The sequence below is a fragment of the Epinephelus moara genome, chromosome 20 (assembly GCF_006386435.1).
Source record: "Epinephelus moara isolate mb chromosome 20, YSFRI_EMoa_1.0, whole genome shotgun sequence".
NCBI classification, from domain to species: Eukaryota; Metazoa; Chordata; class Actinopteri; order Perciformes; family Serranidae; genus Epinephelus; species Epinephelus moara.
In genome coordinates, this window is record NC_065525.1 from 428,181 (window position 1) to 445,019 (window position 16,839).

The 16,839-nt window shown below is 42.1% G+C and overlaps 1 protein-coding gene across 1 annotated transcript in view; it reads left to right on the forward strand.

Moving 5' to 3' along the window:
• The first annotated feature begins 1,268 nt into the window (after positions 1–1,268).
• The window catches only part of ntrk3a (neurotrophic tyrosine kinase, receptor, type 3a), a 550,968-nt gene continuing 535,397 nt past the window's right edge, over positions 1,269–16,839 (forward strand). Inside the window, exon 1 of the mRNA XM_050073398.1 lies at positions 1,269–1,933. Coding sequence (XP_049929355.1) covers positions 1,656–1,933 — 278 coding nt within the window. The 5' untranslated portion in view covers positions 1,269–1,655. The remainder of the gene's footprint in view (positions 1,934–16,839) is intronic.

Consider the following 16,839-nt stretch of genomic DNA (forward strand, 5'->3'; position numbering starts at 1 on the left):
ACAGTATGTCAGGATGCTCTCAATAGAGCCTCAATAGAAGGACACCAGCCGTCTCTGGGTGATGTCGTTCCTCCTGAGCACCCTCAGGAAGTACAGTCTCTGCTGGGCCTTTTTCAGCAGCTCAGGGGTGTTCACGCTCCAGGTCAAGTCCTCCTGTCAGTATCCTGGGTGCTTGGATGCTGTAAAACAAGTGTCATAACATAACACATAATTGATATGTTAGTCAAAGCCTGATTTTTATTCAAGGTATATTCATGCTGGTTCACATAAACAATTTGACTGTACTTCCCATCTTTGCCGACTCAACAGTTTTGTGTAAAAAGAATTAAAGGCCTGTCCCATATCGACACCTCCAATTTATACTGTTTTGTGTTTTGTTTTCATGGTACCATAGTGTACTTTTTTATAATCTTTTTCATGATGTTTTAGTTTGTGTCTCACAACTCTTTTTTGAGTGGTCCCCAACACTTTTAATTTTGTCAAGAGGGAGGGGGGTAAATTGTATTGAATATTGTATTTTTATAAACATATTCCCTCTGTACCCTCATGCATTTTTAATGTGTGTTGTGGAGTGACACCGAAATAAAGTTTATCTATCTATCTACAAACCCACACAACTACACACATACACATATTTTAAAAAAACAACAACACAGAATAAACACAATTGCTGTTCTCACATTTATCCTTTGGACAAAGAATATCCAATTATTAATGTCATAGCTTCAATAGAGATATCCTGCTCCGGACCAAAGTGTGAAATTAGTCAGACAGATGAAGTGATCATCAGTCTGAAATATACCACACCATGCTCCATAATTTCAGTGTGTGCATGTATATGAGAGGTATGATAATAATGAAGCTGGCCCCAGGCGTTCTGTGTGACTGTTAGCCTGTGGTGCTTAGATCAAACTCAATATGTGTTCCTACTCACATGAGCTGAGTCCTAAAACTAGATTTGACACAGGGCCCCACATTTGACACAGGTTACTACCATCTAAGAACAAAAGCCGCGGCGTGCGTGCGCCCCGATGTGCGTACTTATCTGTGTCAGACTCTCAGTTTCCTCTTTGACCAGTAGGTGGGACGTGAAGCTCAGAGGATGGGTTTTTCTCTGTTTCTCCACCAATCCCACCGCCATATACCAGCAACAACGCCAGAGAGAGGGAGAGAGAGAGAGAGAGAAAGAGAGAGAGAGAGAGAGGTGTGTGTGTGTGTCGGGGGGGGGGCATAAAACGATGCGGAGAGAGTCGAGGAAGAGAGAGAGAGAACGAGCTCAGACCCCTTTGTGTCACACACATGGATTAATAACAGGATTTTTCCTCCTTTTTCCTTACCAGCGGTGATTTTTAAACGCGCAGGACAGCCGTGACTGACATAATCAAAATCGCTGACATACCCACACACACTCTATCTCTCTCTCTTATACACACACACACACGCGCGCGCTACGGGTGGTCATTAAGGGAGATAGCCTAATTTTTTAATTTAACATTTGGACTCCATTGAGAGAAATAAGGTGAAAACACCGGTAACGCATTCACGCTCCCACGCACGCACGGACTGGACGATAAACAGGAGGATTTGAGTCATTTTTTTTCTTGCTGCTGTGCTGCAAAGTTGGGAAGAAATCTGAGCACTTGAGTCGTGACAGCATGGATGGATTTGATGCGTTGTTTGGCGCATTCGGCGTTCGTCGCCCACCCAGGATATTGTGCTGCTGGAAGATTTTTTTTCTGCTCAGCATCTTCTTTCACAACTACCTGAGCTCCTTGCTGGACTGTCCGCCCACTTGCACCTGCTCGCCCACAGAAATTTACTGCAATAGATCAGATGCCAGCAAATTCTTCCCGCTGTTGTCCTTTCAGAGCACCGGGAGCGCCGGGAACAGTACCGGGAGCATCCAGGACCTTTTTCAGAACATCACCTCCATGTAAGTGCTGCTGCTGTTGCTGCTTTAGATCATAGCTATCCCAAACGTCCTGTAGCTGTGTGTCGGTGGTTTGAATTAGAACTGCTTGTGGAAACACTCGTAAACGGAGGTTTGCATTTAGGGTTTTTATCATTAGGTTTTGGGTGAAGAAACCCTTAACAGTTAGCTATTTGTCTGCAGAGTAGAGAAAATCCTTAATGAGATACTGGCTTCCAGAAGGGTACATAGGTAGAACACAAGCCAGTCGGCTATCAAACTGATGTGAGAATTGAGCACAGGTTCCTCAGTTTGGCAAAAGTGAGGGATTCATGCTTTCAGCTGTGCTTGTTTGGTAAAATTGGTGTTTGTCTTGTGGAAAATTCACAAAATTAAACTTTAAATCATCAGTGCTTGAGGAAAATTTCAGACTGAGGTGATCACAACCTGGGCCCTATTTCAAACTTGAATTAAATTTAACATTAACATGAAGAAAAAAAGGTAATGTTAACTTTAAGTAGGGTAAGACTGGACCAATATAGTCGTAGTACATGATGAAATATTTGGAACCAGACTTAAGTTTGAGAATCAACTGGAGGTGACGGTTGACCCTGAAGCCTGTAGACCTGGTCAACCAGTCCTGCATTATATGCACACAGGCAACCGCCCTCACTTAAAAACATTGTAAAACGTTGTAATCATTAAACTATTTGAACCTAATCTTAATCTATGCACACCACTTCAATGCAGTCTTAATTATTCATGTTAGAGGAGAAGAGAAAAGCAAAAGTAACATCTGGTCTTTGGTCTATTGACGATCATATTTGTTTTTTGTAATCATTTTGCTCTTTGTAAATTTTATCTGAAATGTTTAAGGAGGATGCCACGGTAAGGGATTCTGTTCCCTGTCATGGTCGAACTTTGGCAATAAGCTAGTTTTGATCCCAGAGCTCATCAAACCTGTTATGTTGCGGTCAGTAAGCAGTGCAGTGAACCATCACCCTGGCCATCAATATGTGCAGAAAAAAAACGATTTTTGCTCTCAGAAAAAATATTTCTTTGAAAAAAAAAAAAAAGACTTTGAAAGCACTTACTACTGTCCCCAAAAAGGTGGCGAATTCTCCAGAACATGTATGGTTTCAGTAACCTGAGGGGAGCTTATTTTTGTCTTTATTCCAGGCAGTCCTTTCTTGGTGAGGTTGACCTTGACCAAAATAATTTGTAAAGCTGCAATAGTACATCATGTGAATCAGTCCATATGTAAAACAGAGGATACCGAAAAGCCTAACGATGTTTCTTGGCCTTTTTACTTTGAACAAACAACCAGAAGACATAAGAGGCCAACTTCTTAAATAAGGTGCAGGAGAAACACCATTTGTTTTCTTCCTTTAACCCTTTATGACCTACCATAGAACAAGTCCGCCAGAGCATATCTTTACAATTTTACCTGATGTAGGGCCATTTTTTGGAGTATTTTAATATGCTATACATCAATACAACCCTTAAATCCCAAATTTGAATAATATATGTGGACATATGTCCATACTAATGAAAGAAATTGCTAAAAAGTGCAATAAACCACTAAAAAAATGAAAATCATTTTTGTTTTTACACATATTTTTCTAAATACAGAAATATCATGGCTGTATCCCTCAAAATTGTAAATGTAAAAAAGTTGCACAAAGTCCTTTCAAACCACAGAAAATTTATTTTGAGTGTTTTCATAATTTAATTTTTGAGATGCACTCATTTTTATAAAATGTGACAAAAACGAAAGTTAAATGCACATTGTGCACAATTAGCAAAAATACAACATGTACATCAAAATAAACTATTTACAATAGAACAACCAAAGTTCCAAGTTCAAAGTCAAACATTACTTTTCAATAGCACCAGGGGAGCTGTGATAGGTCTTGTGACAGTTCCTGTCCATGATGAGCAATATTTTTGCTGCATTTTTATTGGTGTTGGCACACAGTGTTTTGATGGCAGCCCAGTGAAATTACATCCTGAACAGCTCAGATGGAGAGGGATTGTCCACATACTGTGATAGGGGTCCTTCCTCCCCCTCTGCCTCTCTCCGGGGTGCGAGGAGACCCCCACTTCCTCCTCCTCATCATCGTCAACTCTGCATACAGATGTTACACAGTGTGTTAGATGTGTCAACATGAGAATAATACAATAATGGTGCGTATTTAGTGCAAAATGCTTTCAGTTGTGTTACATATATATTTTCTTTACTTTAACTCAAAAACAAACAGTATTTCATAAATATATACATACATGTCATAGGAGGGATCTCTCCCTTGGATGAGGTTGGCTTCATCTCCACTGTCGGCAGAATCAGGACCAGGGGCCTCATTTATAAAAGAGTGTTTAGGATTCATACTAAAAGTTGACGTGCGCCCAAAAGCTGAAAATGGCGTGCGCCAAAAAATAATCCGATTTATAAAACCGTGCGCATGCACACTTGCACGCAATGTTCTCTTTATAAATCACAGACCTCCTGGAGTTGTGCGCACCCAGATCTGCCTCATATTCTGCCCTCCACACGCCCTAGTTCAACCATAAATGGTCATGCAAATCACCTCATGAATGCGATCTGCATATAAATGCATGCAAGTGTTCTCTCGTTGTGAGTCACGACGACAGGTGTGAGAAACGAACCAAAAAACGGAATTTCTCCGAGACTGAGCTAGAGACCCTTTAATGGGAGGTGGAGGACTGAGAAAGATTTTATTTGGTGGCCACAGCAACGGGATCACTAATAAAAGAAAGCAAAAAAAAGTGGCAACACATCAACGCTGCTGATGCTGTCAGCTGTGTCTGTGGGACTGCACGGACAGTGACAGAGAAAAAAAAAAGTGGTCTGATATAAAGGTACACAAAAAATTTCTACTCCTTTACCAACATGTAGTTAATGTGTTGCTTTTAAATTTGAGGATGTATGACATTGATGTGCGACATAAAGAATCACATTTATTAAAGGTGGAGGCAAAAAGGAGTATGTGCCAGTGCCATCTTGCGCAATTACGCACGAGGGTCACCGTAGTATTTATATGTTTATGGCAATTAGTCTGATCAGACTCCCGGCCTGAATTACAGCATGAACCAGTGGTATCCCTGTCCCAAAATACAACGTGTAATTTGAAATACAATTCAAAGATGAAAGTGTAATAGGTGAACACGTTTCATCATGCCGGTTTTGTCATGAACAGCACATGTCTAAGTAGGGCTGATGAAATGAGTGTAACGGTTGTGCTTAATGGCTGTATTTCGAGACATGATAAATGCACTGGAAATATTTAGCTAAATAAATAAATATATGCCATGCAGTCGCGCCGTCCTCTCCCGTCCTGCGCTCACAGAGTGGACAATGAGATGTTAGACGCAGTGTGGATTAAATACGTATTTAGAAAGAATTCCAATTCAGGATTTGAGTTGGATTTTACAACGTTTTTATGAAACAATTATCACTCACTCCAAGCACAAAATAAGGCTGCTGGATTTAATTTCAATGATAACGTGGATCTAAGGTGGATATAGCGTGACATTAAATTTGTGTGAGACATCAATAAAAATCTGACTCCACTTCTCCACCTCGCCATCTGCATCGCCACTTCCCAGTGTCTCCAAAATGTGCGCACACATGACTCAGAATTTGCTTACAGGTGCGCACATTCTCCCGCCAAGTTTATTTTTATAAATCACAACCTTTGCGTGGGAAGTGGCGTACGCCACTTTCAAGGCCCGTTTTGTGCGTAAGCAAGCTTTATAAATGAGGCCCCAGATGAGTGGACTGAATCTTCATCCGACGCTGTAATTAGCTCGAAAGCTTCGCGCGGGGAGAAAAGCCGTTTCGCACGTCCAGGTTGTTGCAGTTCCATAAATATATGTGTGCGAGTGTGTGGTGAGTGTCTGGTGTGTGTGTGTGTGTGTGTGTCTAAGTGTTTTTGTGAAAGAGTAAAATACAAAACGAGAGCGAGAGCGAATGTGTGACTGCAAGCTGAGAGAAATATTTACTGCGGAAGAAAGAGAGGAATTTTCCGGGAAATTACGTCACTCCTTGTTGCCGCGGGTAGTGTCGCGAGAAAGACACACAACAAAATAACGTGACAGTTCATGCTCACAACGTGATGACGTTTAGTCCAACATAGAAAGTGCTGTGAATACCCGCGATCAGGATTATAATGTTTTTGTTCTGAGCGCTTTTTACTGTTTTTCTACAAACCTGTCAGTGCAAGGAAACAGCACTCTGGGACATGATGAATGCATGGTAAGTTAGAGTAACTCCTCCGGTTTTAAATGCAAAAAGAATTATTGGTCTATCTTATTTAATTGCAATTCTACCGGCATTTAAAAATCAATATGCAAATGAAATCGCGGGCGCTCCCGCCAGTATTAAAGGGTTAAATACAATTATTTTTCCTCACCATCATTTGCTGAAGTGTCTCCCTTAACACCCTTTTTTTTTATCCTGTGACGACAGATACAGCACAGCCTGAGAGGTAATAAGTCCACCTATCTCCAAATAGCTTTTTCATCGGATGATGATGAGCACAAATCTACTGTAAGTCTAAAAGTCAGTTTTCTTGGGATGACCCACCAACCAGTAATTCATATATCTGTGAAAGCCAGATCTTCCCTGAGTGGGTAGTGGATACAAACTGCCGCAGACCCAAATCATTTTAGATATCCCTTTTCTTTGGGAGACCGGCCTGAAACCACAAACATCCGAACTTCTTTCAAGACATCCTCCGTCCTTTAGATGAGATAGCACTAAAAGACTCCAAACCTGCAATGTATCATTGGATTTGATGGGATTTTTTTGGTTAGGTGGTAAGCTACATCTTTTTTTCTTGTCCAGATAGTTCTATGACCGAATAATACATTTGCCATACATTCATGATTGATAAATGTATGAAGTGTTCCCACACACACACACAAACTCCCTAAGTGAAAACAATACCAGCCATTGTGATGTTGTTGCATCTGCTAATAAAAAACTTTGCATTGGAAATACGGAAAAAATGAACAAAGTGTGATTTTTAGGCAGCTTAAAGGGAACTTAAAGGCTGAGATCAAGTTTATAAGAGGTTCGGACCACTGAATTTCATGTAATCTTAATGTGTCTTTTCAGCTGCAAATTCTCCTCTACATTGGTCACATTGTTAAATCAGATTAAGTAAATCCATTTAAAGACACAATGGGCCTCATTCACCAACCATTCTTAAGAATACATTTTTAAAACCAACATAAGCAGTTTTTATTAAGATTCTGACATTCACTAATGTTTACTTACCTGGAAATTGTTCTGAGATAAGAAGAGAATCTACACACACTCATGAGCACATGTACACACATTTTGTATTGACTTGTTTGTAAAGAATAATTAGTCTTCTTCATTTTAACAATTGTATAATATTACAGGATTCCCGACCCTCTTGAAATGCAAGGAATTATTAGGGCCTGAGCACTGACCACAGGTGGGCGAAGGCCCTATTCAAACTGAAGGAATTATTATTATTTTTCCACAAAGTAAATCGTCTTTTTGGGGGTTTTAACATACTCAAAAATGCGCCAATTTTTGCATGCCCTTCAGTCACCGTGTAAATTTACATGTGATATTGCTTTCGTTGGTAAGCGGGGTAAATTTGCATGGCCACACCCCTTAAAGAGCAGCCCCCACGGCATGTTTCACTGACATGCACGGAAATCGGTACGTACGTGTATCATGCCCAGATGCACAAAAAAGTCTCTTGGACCCAGTGTCTAAACCCAACAGCAAGTCAGCTATTTTGATCATTTTTGGCATTTCCCACATGTTGTGTTTTAAAGACCTGGGCCTCTAGTTTCCTAGCACGGCGCAGGGTGGCGAACCCCGCGCAGAGCTAGTTTTGAGCAGCGCAACCCGAGGCGTGCTCAGTTTGGTAGTTTGGCAGACCGAGGTGCGCTGAGATGGGTGGGGTGGCGCAGCAGGGGGAGGTGTCGACAGATCCAGCTTGATCAGATCAATGCCTCCGCCCGCTCGACACAAGCATACTCGGGCGTACTATAAGCAGAGCAGACTCCGCGAGGAATGTCCGCAGTCATTCGGGCTTTCATAGTCGAGCACACTTCCACGTTGTAGTTTCCTGTAAAAATGTCCGTGAAAAATCCCCGTGATGTGAAAAATACATCGTCCGCTTTGAGTCCGCGCGGACCTCCGCGGAATCCGTTCCGCGTACGTTCCGCCCGAGTATGTTTGGGCCTTAACGCGCATGTCACGGAGTGGTGAACATACCAAACAACACAATGTCAGGAGAAATTGAAAAGATATGCCGTCTATGTAAAGTCAACTTGTTAATTAAGGAGCCATTACATGTTCAAGAGTTTTATAAAGCTGCTCAAACGCCAAAGAGAGGCTATAAGTGAACGTTTCAGCGGCGGCGCGTAATGACCCCCCCCCCCGGGCGATGACATCGTTCATCGGCAATTTCACCAGATGGCAATAGGACGATAGGATATGGACAAGATCGCCCAACTCTACCACATTAAAAATGCAATAAATACCCACAAAAACCACTATTCAATGCAATGGATTGGCACCGTTTGGCATGCGTAATGGAAACCCAACCTGATTTGATTAACACAGCTGCAAACTAATGCGTTCACATCCCTCTCAGCCAACCACAAACAGCCACAGCATCAGATAGGGAGTATATATTCAGCATCTGTCATCTTAGAAAAGTCAAAAGAAAAGAAACAGAGTGAGACTACAAGAGAGAAAGCACTGGGCAATGGTTCTCAGTGTATCCAGGCAACATTGATTTATAATTGTGGTGACCTCCTCCCAGGCTACCTTTGCATCATCAGCCCGTGGAGGTCTGCTCGCAGTTCCGTATATTCGGACACTGCGAGCTTGGAGCCTCTCGGACCAAAACATCAGTTTCCTCCTGGGAGAAGTTTGGCCGTCTGACGCTGCTGCTCTCTTCTGCCATGGCAAATTGAGTAAACTTTCATTATGCCTTCGCGCGGCGCATTTAAGAGCAAGGAGAGGGGCTCATTTGATTGGTGTGATGTGAATCGGCTGTGTAAAACCCACTCCACGCCTTTTCTCCTCCCTCTGTCCGACTTGCGCAGGTAGGAGGGACGGAGGTGGAAAAGAGGAGTAGCTGCCCCAGCACACACGGTGTGCCAAACTTGCAAAATCCGCCTGGCCACACCCAGTTGGCGAAGCGCCTCGGCCGGTCTGCGAAACTAGAGGCCCTTGTACTACAGATTTGATCAGATTGGCTCCAAATCTGGTTTATGTGAGCCTTACTATGTTGTGATCAAAAGTTATAACATGATCTTCCCAATGTTAAATCGCACGCCGCTGCAGAGTGTTGAATTTGAGGCCTCGCCATGAAACACGAAATTGCTATAATTTTTGCGTTGATTGTCTGAACTCCACCAAATTTCACATGATTCATAATAGTTCCACCCTGAAAACATTTACATGACCATATTTCCTTATTCTCATAGCGCCACCTAGTGGCACCAGGAAGTATGTCTTATGAGACATTTATCTTTGGATTTATCTGAAAGTTAAATGCTGTGGTCTATATTTGATGTATAAAAGCGTGACATATTATTAGTGCGCTCTCCAGCTCCCTCTAGTTTAGAGAGGAATTGGAACAAAGTATAAAATAGGTCATACCAGCGCCCACACTTGTGAATGATATACCATCTCACTCCTACATGCGGTGTCTGACTTTGGTAGCAGTGAACTGCTGCATCAGCCGGCATCCTGCCAGCACCCCCGAGTTGCGTAAAGGTGCGAGGGCCCGTTCATAGCTGCTTGCAGCTTTAATTTGGGCCCGAGCACCAACCTCCAAGTTTTGCGTCCGTTTCAGTCCCCATGTAAATTTTGGTGTGATATTGCTTTTGTTGGTGGGCGGAAGCCAGCAATATGCAGTATTCTCAAACCCAAGTCCCTATGGACTGAGCTACTGCCGAAATTGCTATAACATTGATGTAAATGGTCCGATATCCACCAAACTTCACATTATTCATATTAGTCCCACCCTGAACACATGTACATAACCATATTTCCTGATAGTCATAGCGCAACCTAGTGGTGACAGGAAATGACATGTTTTACACTTTAACATGCTCCTCCTGGCAGGTTGACCATGTCCAACTCAAATGTGGTCATGAAGGCCTTAAGACCTTGGTCATGTTATATTGTGAAGATGGGGAAAAGTCACCAAACGGCCTTGCCACAACAGTGAAGTTGAATGTTTTGCCAAAACACAGCAATTGGCATTAACTACAGTGTACTTAGTTTAATCTGCCTGAAACATGACACACTACTTAATAGTCTTGGCCTGGACATGTGATATGAGTTTCGTCGATGGGCGTGGCAAAATGGCTTGGCCATGCCCTTTAAAGTGCAGCCCCAGCCGCATGTTTTACCGATATGCATGAAAACTGGTACATACCTGTATTGTGTACAAATGCACAGAAAAGCCTCTGGACCCATTGCCAAACCCCAACAGGAAGTTGGCTATTTTGAATTTCATGGTCATGAGTTTCCCACGTGTTCTGATTTAACAAACTTGTCCTACAGATTTTATTGGATTGGCACCAAACTTGGCTTATGTGAGCCTGACTATGTTGTGACCAAAAGTTATAACAGGATCTGTCCAACTTTGAATTTTGAGGTCTCGCCATTAAACATGAAATTGCTATAACTTTGGCGTAATGGTCCGATCTCCATCAAACTTGAACGCTCTGAAAACATTCATATGACCATATTTTCTGATACTCACAGTGCCACGTCATGGCGACAGGAAGTAGGTCTCATCTGAAAGATAAATTCTGTGGTGTATATTTGATGTATAAAAACATGATGTATAATTAGTGCGCTCTCCATCTCCCTCTAGTGGAAAGAGAAAGTGATACAAAATGTGAAATATGTCATTCCAGCACTGTATCAAGGATACGCCAACCCACTCCTGCATGCAGTGCCTAACTTTCACGGAAATAAACTACCGCGTCAGCAGGCGTCCTACCAGCGAGGGCCCATTCATCGTTGCTTACAGCTTTAATTTTTATTATTCTTATCTCAAATGAATTGCCTTTTTGGGAGGCTTAACATACTCAAAAACTCATGAAACTTTGCAGATATATCAGAAGTAGTGAAATATTTGATATTTTAAGGGTTTCATTCTTGGGTGCCAAATAATGGCTCAGTAGCGCCCCCTACAAAATTTTGAGGAAACAGCCTCCGAAGCTAGTTTAACCTACATGTATGAAACTTGGTAGGCACATGTAGCACTATAAGACGTACAAACAAGCATCTTGGAGTCATGCTTCAAACCCAACAGAAAGTCCACCATTTTGAATTTACTTGTGCCACTTTTGTGCATTTTTGGCCATTTCCAGGGCTCGTAAATTAATGAACTTGTCTTCGACATTTTATCTGATAGACTTCAAAGGTTAGTCTGTCCCACTGAAAGACCTTGAAGAAGAAAAGTTATTACAGGCTTGAGTATTGGTCAAACCGTGTGACCGTGGCAAGACGTTAAACTTCCATGTGTCGCCATAAACAGGAAGTGGTTTGTAACTCCAGCACACATGGTCCAATCTTCCCCAAACTTCAAAGGATTGATGACAGTCCTGCCCTGAACACATCTATATGCCAATATTTGGTGTTACACATAGCGCCACCTACTAGCAACAGGAAGTAGGTCTTTTGAAACATTTATCTTTTGATTTGCATGAAATTTAAATTTTGTTGTCTATATTTCATGTACAAAATCATCACGTATCATTAGTGCATTCTCCAGGGTCAGCATTGGATGTTGTGGCTGTGGTGTGGCATCAGGTTTTAGTGTCTCGCCATGAAACACGAAATTCCAGTCTGCACCACACTTTTCAGACAGTCATCTTTTGATTTACCTGAAATTTACATGGTGTGGTCTATATTTGATGTACAAAAACATGACGTAATATTGATGCATTCTACAGCGCCCTTTCATGGAAAAAGATTGTGGTACAAAATGTGAAATAGGTCAGCCAGAAGCACCTCCACTTCAGGCCATTTTTTTATTTATTAATTAATTTATTTATTTTTTAATGTTTGGACATTTGGGCATTGATTCTCTCAACTTTTCTTCAGTCTCTGTAAGTGCTCACGGCCCTGCAGTCTCATACCCTTTTATTGAGATTTGCATGGCATTTACACATTTACATTTAAAATTAAGCTGAAACCAAAATTAGGTTGAAACAGCGAGTTGAATCAAATGGGTATGTGTGTCCTCATTACTGTGTCATGGATCACTGCACATGTCTCTTCTGCGGTAAGTTTTCCAAGGCCAAACCTCAGCTTTAGAATGCATTCTTACAATGAACTAGGACTTTGTGATCTTTTACAGTTTAGGGGCAACAACAAAGCAATAATTACAGTGACCCATTACTCTTTCAGCATACATAACTCATGTGACTATTTTATTTAGAAAATTAAACCAACCCCTTAATTAGAACCAACAGAAAATAAGCAGAACCATGACAATGCTTATGAAGGTCATCAGATGCAGGCAGCTACACGTGTAAGCTTTCTCTAACAGTATGCACATTGAGAGTGTACCGCTGGATGACTGATGTTCAAAAACCACCAGCAGAAACCAGTTCTAGTTTGAGACTGGTCCTTGGTATCATCATCATCATCATCCCCACTAACAACACATTTCTGATGGAAATGACTAGTCAGACAGCATGTGTGGCAAATGATGGCTTCACTGCATCACAGTAAAATCTATGGGTAGCTTGACACTGAGTCCAGGGATGTGCTGTATTTTAAGGCTCTGGCTCACTTCACTACACTTCACTTCACATCACTTCACTGTGCTTGATACCCTATCAACAATGTTGATCAACATCCATATCAACAATGTTGATAGGGTGTCAAAATAAAAGATCAACATTTTTACATGAAATTCCTTTCGCCACCTTGTAGTTGTGTGCATGCATAAATGTGTGTGTTTTTCTACTTTCCTTGTTGTGGTAAGACATCGTAGGGGCTGCCACTGTATCCCAATGCTCTCTGCTCCTTACTCTCTTATTTAGCCCACAAAACAGACACACACGCAGGCACGCAGGCATGCACGCACACACACACACACACACACACACACACACACACACACACACACACACACACACACAGTCTGTACATTTCTGTTTTTAATCTCCTGCTGCATTTTGCATCTCAATAGCACCAGTGGTTGGAGTGTGACTGCTTCAGATGAGCTGTCACTGCTTCATTGAAAAGAAAAAACTCTCTACATCTGAGTCTGAGCCATGTTGCGATTGTTTTTCTCTGCCCTATGTGAATTCAAGCCCGTAGCTGCTCACAGTGATATAAACCCGATCATCATGCTTCCACACAGTGACTCCTAAGACAGGGGAAACTCAGGATTTGCAAAGTGGATAGGAAAATAAGCACGGCCTAAACTGATATATCACCATAAAGAACTTAGTGGGGAAGCAGTGCTTTTTAGCCCACTTACCATGGGTGTAACGATACATTGACTAATATATTGCTGTTTATTTACTACAGTTCAGTGTTTAACACCGTAGTTCCCTCCAGGTTGCTCACAGAGGAGCTGGGATTAAACACCTCACTGTGCATTTGGAGCCTCAGCTTCCTGACAGGCAGAGCCCACCCCCATTCTTAAACCCGGAGCACCTCGGGGGTCTGTGTTGAGTCCCCTGCTGTACTCCATGTACATACAAGACTGTGAAGCCACTTCAGACTGCAACACCATCATCAAGTTTGCTGATGACACAGCTTTGCTGGTCTGATCACAGATAACGATGAAAAGGCCACCTGAGAAAATCAGAGGACCTGACCTGCTGTTGTTAGGACAACAACCTACTCCTGAATGTCAGCAAAACTAAGGAGGTGATGGTGGTCTTGGGGACAAGCAGCAAAAGAACTACACTCTTTGGCGTGTAGTGTGGACACTTTGGTGACTGACCTGGACACTGCATTCTGACTTAGTGGTAAGAAAAGCAAGGTAGAGTCTGTTTTAACTAAGACACCTGAGAAAATTCCAAGAATCCCCTCAAATACTGAGCATATTCTACTCCTGCACCATCAAGTGCGTCCTGACAAGGAACATCACTGCAACGCACAGAAACAGCACAGAAAAAGGACCACAAGTGTAATTCATTCAGTTGAACAAACAGGTGCTGCTCTACCCTGCATCAAGAATGTTTAAGATTTATACATACAAAAATAAGGCCAGGAGAATCAATAAAGATCCTAACCACCAGGATAACTGCCTTTTCTGCCTGCTGAGGTCGGGAAGAAGTTACCAGTTCACCCAGGCAGCACTGAGAGGCTCAGGAGGAGCTTCTACCCTCAGGACCCAATGATCCTAAATGAAGACCTAGCACACCTCATAGATATATAAAGTATTTATCAAAACCCACAGAATGGCAAATATAATGATTCTGTATTGAGTTTATTTATGTGTTTAAACTGCTATCAGCTGAAATCAGTATTAGCCTCAATAATCTAGTATCAGTTGGTTTATATGATTGGAGTAATTACAATGATAAAGTACCTTTGACAATGAACAGTGAGGACAGACATGCTGGACTACCTGCATTCTGGACCTATACAGTAGCCTTGTGTTGGGAGTGTGTACTGATGTTCATTGTGGATCTTTGCACACATCAGGTAGTTTAGATAAATACCTGCACCCTGCTGTGTAAACTTCTGTGTGTTGGAAGTTTTCCAACATGTTTCCAACAGCATGTTTCTTCTGCTTGCTGCAAGGATTTCTTTGCTTGATCAGGGATCCATCCCTCCGGTCCTACTCAGTGTCCCTCTCTCTGATTCTTTATAAAGTCTTTCAGCTGGCAGCAGTCAACATTTCACAGTGCATTAGGGTCACACAGCAAAACCACCAGTGGAAAGAAAAGAAAAAAAAAAAACAATTCTGTATCTTCAGAATTGCAGTATGGAGAAGAGAAGAGGATCACTTACATTATCTTTCCAAAAGGGGTGGCGGAAAAGGGAGATGGAAAAGAGAGATCTTAAAGACATCTGTGATGTGATAGACACTGATTATATTGTGAGGACAAAACCTCACTTCATTACTGATCCGTTTTGCTGAGGGAATTTTTGGAGAGAAAGGAAGCTGCTGCAGCAGTGATTTCTGTTTCCATCCACCACTGTGTGTAGGAGAGTGCAACACAGGGCTCCTCTCCACACTGAGTGCTTGTTTTCACACTATTCACTAAGAATTTGGTGAAATGAGCAGAAAACCCAGATAATGAGAGGCACTCTGTGATACAGAAGCATTGTTTTTCTAATGTATCAAGAAGAAAAAGTGGTAGAGCAGTGTGAAACAGAGGAAGAGATAGAAAAACAGTTTGTGATGGGTGAAAGAGACAAAGGTACTGGTGCATCACGAGCATACCTGTCAAGTTTTGGATTTGAAAATAAGGGACATTTTTCGGCGCCCGCAAAGCAGGTAATTGTTTCATAAAATCTTGGATGCCACGAAGCTTTCTCCAGCTGAACCATGACAAAACTGAGGTCCTCATCTTTGGCCTTACAGACGCTTCTGTCACTGTTACCACAGTGCTCTTGGTCCTCTGTCTTCCCATTTAAAATCTCATGTAATGAATCTCTGTGTCATCTTCGACTCTGGCTTTAAATTTGATAAACAGATCAACTCAGTTGTCAGCTCAAGCTTCTTCCATCTAAGATCCATTGCAAAACTTAAATCATTTCTGTCCATAAAAGATTTAGAAATTCTGGTTCATGCTTTCATCTCCTCCCGATTAGATTATTGTAATTCCCTCTACACCGGCATCAACCAGTCAGCTCTGCCACGCTTGCAGCTCGTTCAGAATTCAGCAGCAAGGCTCATTACTGGTACCAGGAGAAGTGATCACATTTCCCCTGTATTGGCCTCGCTTTACTGGTTACCTGTTGTTGGGATTCACAGGACCACAGATGATTTATCATTTGGTAAAATCATCACTGGACATTTAAAGGCTTTTTCCTCTGCATGCTCTTTGTCTTCAAACAAAGAGAGCTATGTGACACCCATCTCCAGGAGGTCTCACCTCACACCTCAGTGAGACACAAGTCTCACAACTTGATTGGACAGGACTATTACAGTGACATGCCTCTCTGTGATGTCACCAAACTATGTAGATGGTCTGCTCCCTCCAAGCCTTCAAGCTCTTTGCTCCAGCTGCTGAACAGCTGACACCTTTTTCTGGCTGGGCCTGGACCAGCACAGAGGCCCAGACCCTTGCTCCATACCCCAAACCACTAAAGGGAGGGCAATTGATCATAGACTAGCAAACACAAGGTTTGCAACTAGCTTTCCAGCAACAAGGAACTAAGTGAGTTAGCACCCAGCGTCTAACTCTGCTAAACCCTGAGCGACCAGCTTCCTCGGAGTTTCACCTTTGGAACAAAGGACACAACAAAGACTGCAGTTGAAACCACAGTTCTTCTCAGCCTTCTTCTGACGGCTAACAAAACAGCACACCACCAAGTGACTCTTTCTCCCATCCATTCAAGGATCAGTAACGTAACAACTGGGCATAGCTTATCACAGCTTTACAGGCTAAGCAAGACTGTTTAACTTGTTGTATGTGATTTAATGCTGTCATTGAGTTATTGTTGTGATAGTTTGCCGTTAGGTCATTGCCAAAAGCTAAAGCTAAAGCCAAAGCTAAGTGTTTAGTTTGCTAATACTGTTCACAAACAGATTCTTGCACACAACTAAACAATCTCTGCACTAATCCAGACCGTTTGCAACATATGTCACATTGACACAGAGTCATTAACAAATAGGCTTTCACCAGAGCTACACCCAAACAGGCATCTCAAAGTTCCCGCTTCTTTTCCTTTGTCTTTGTCCTGACCA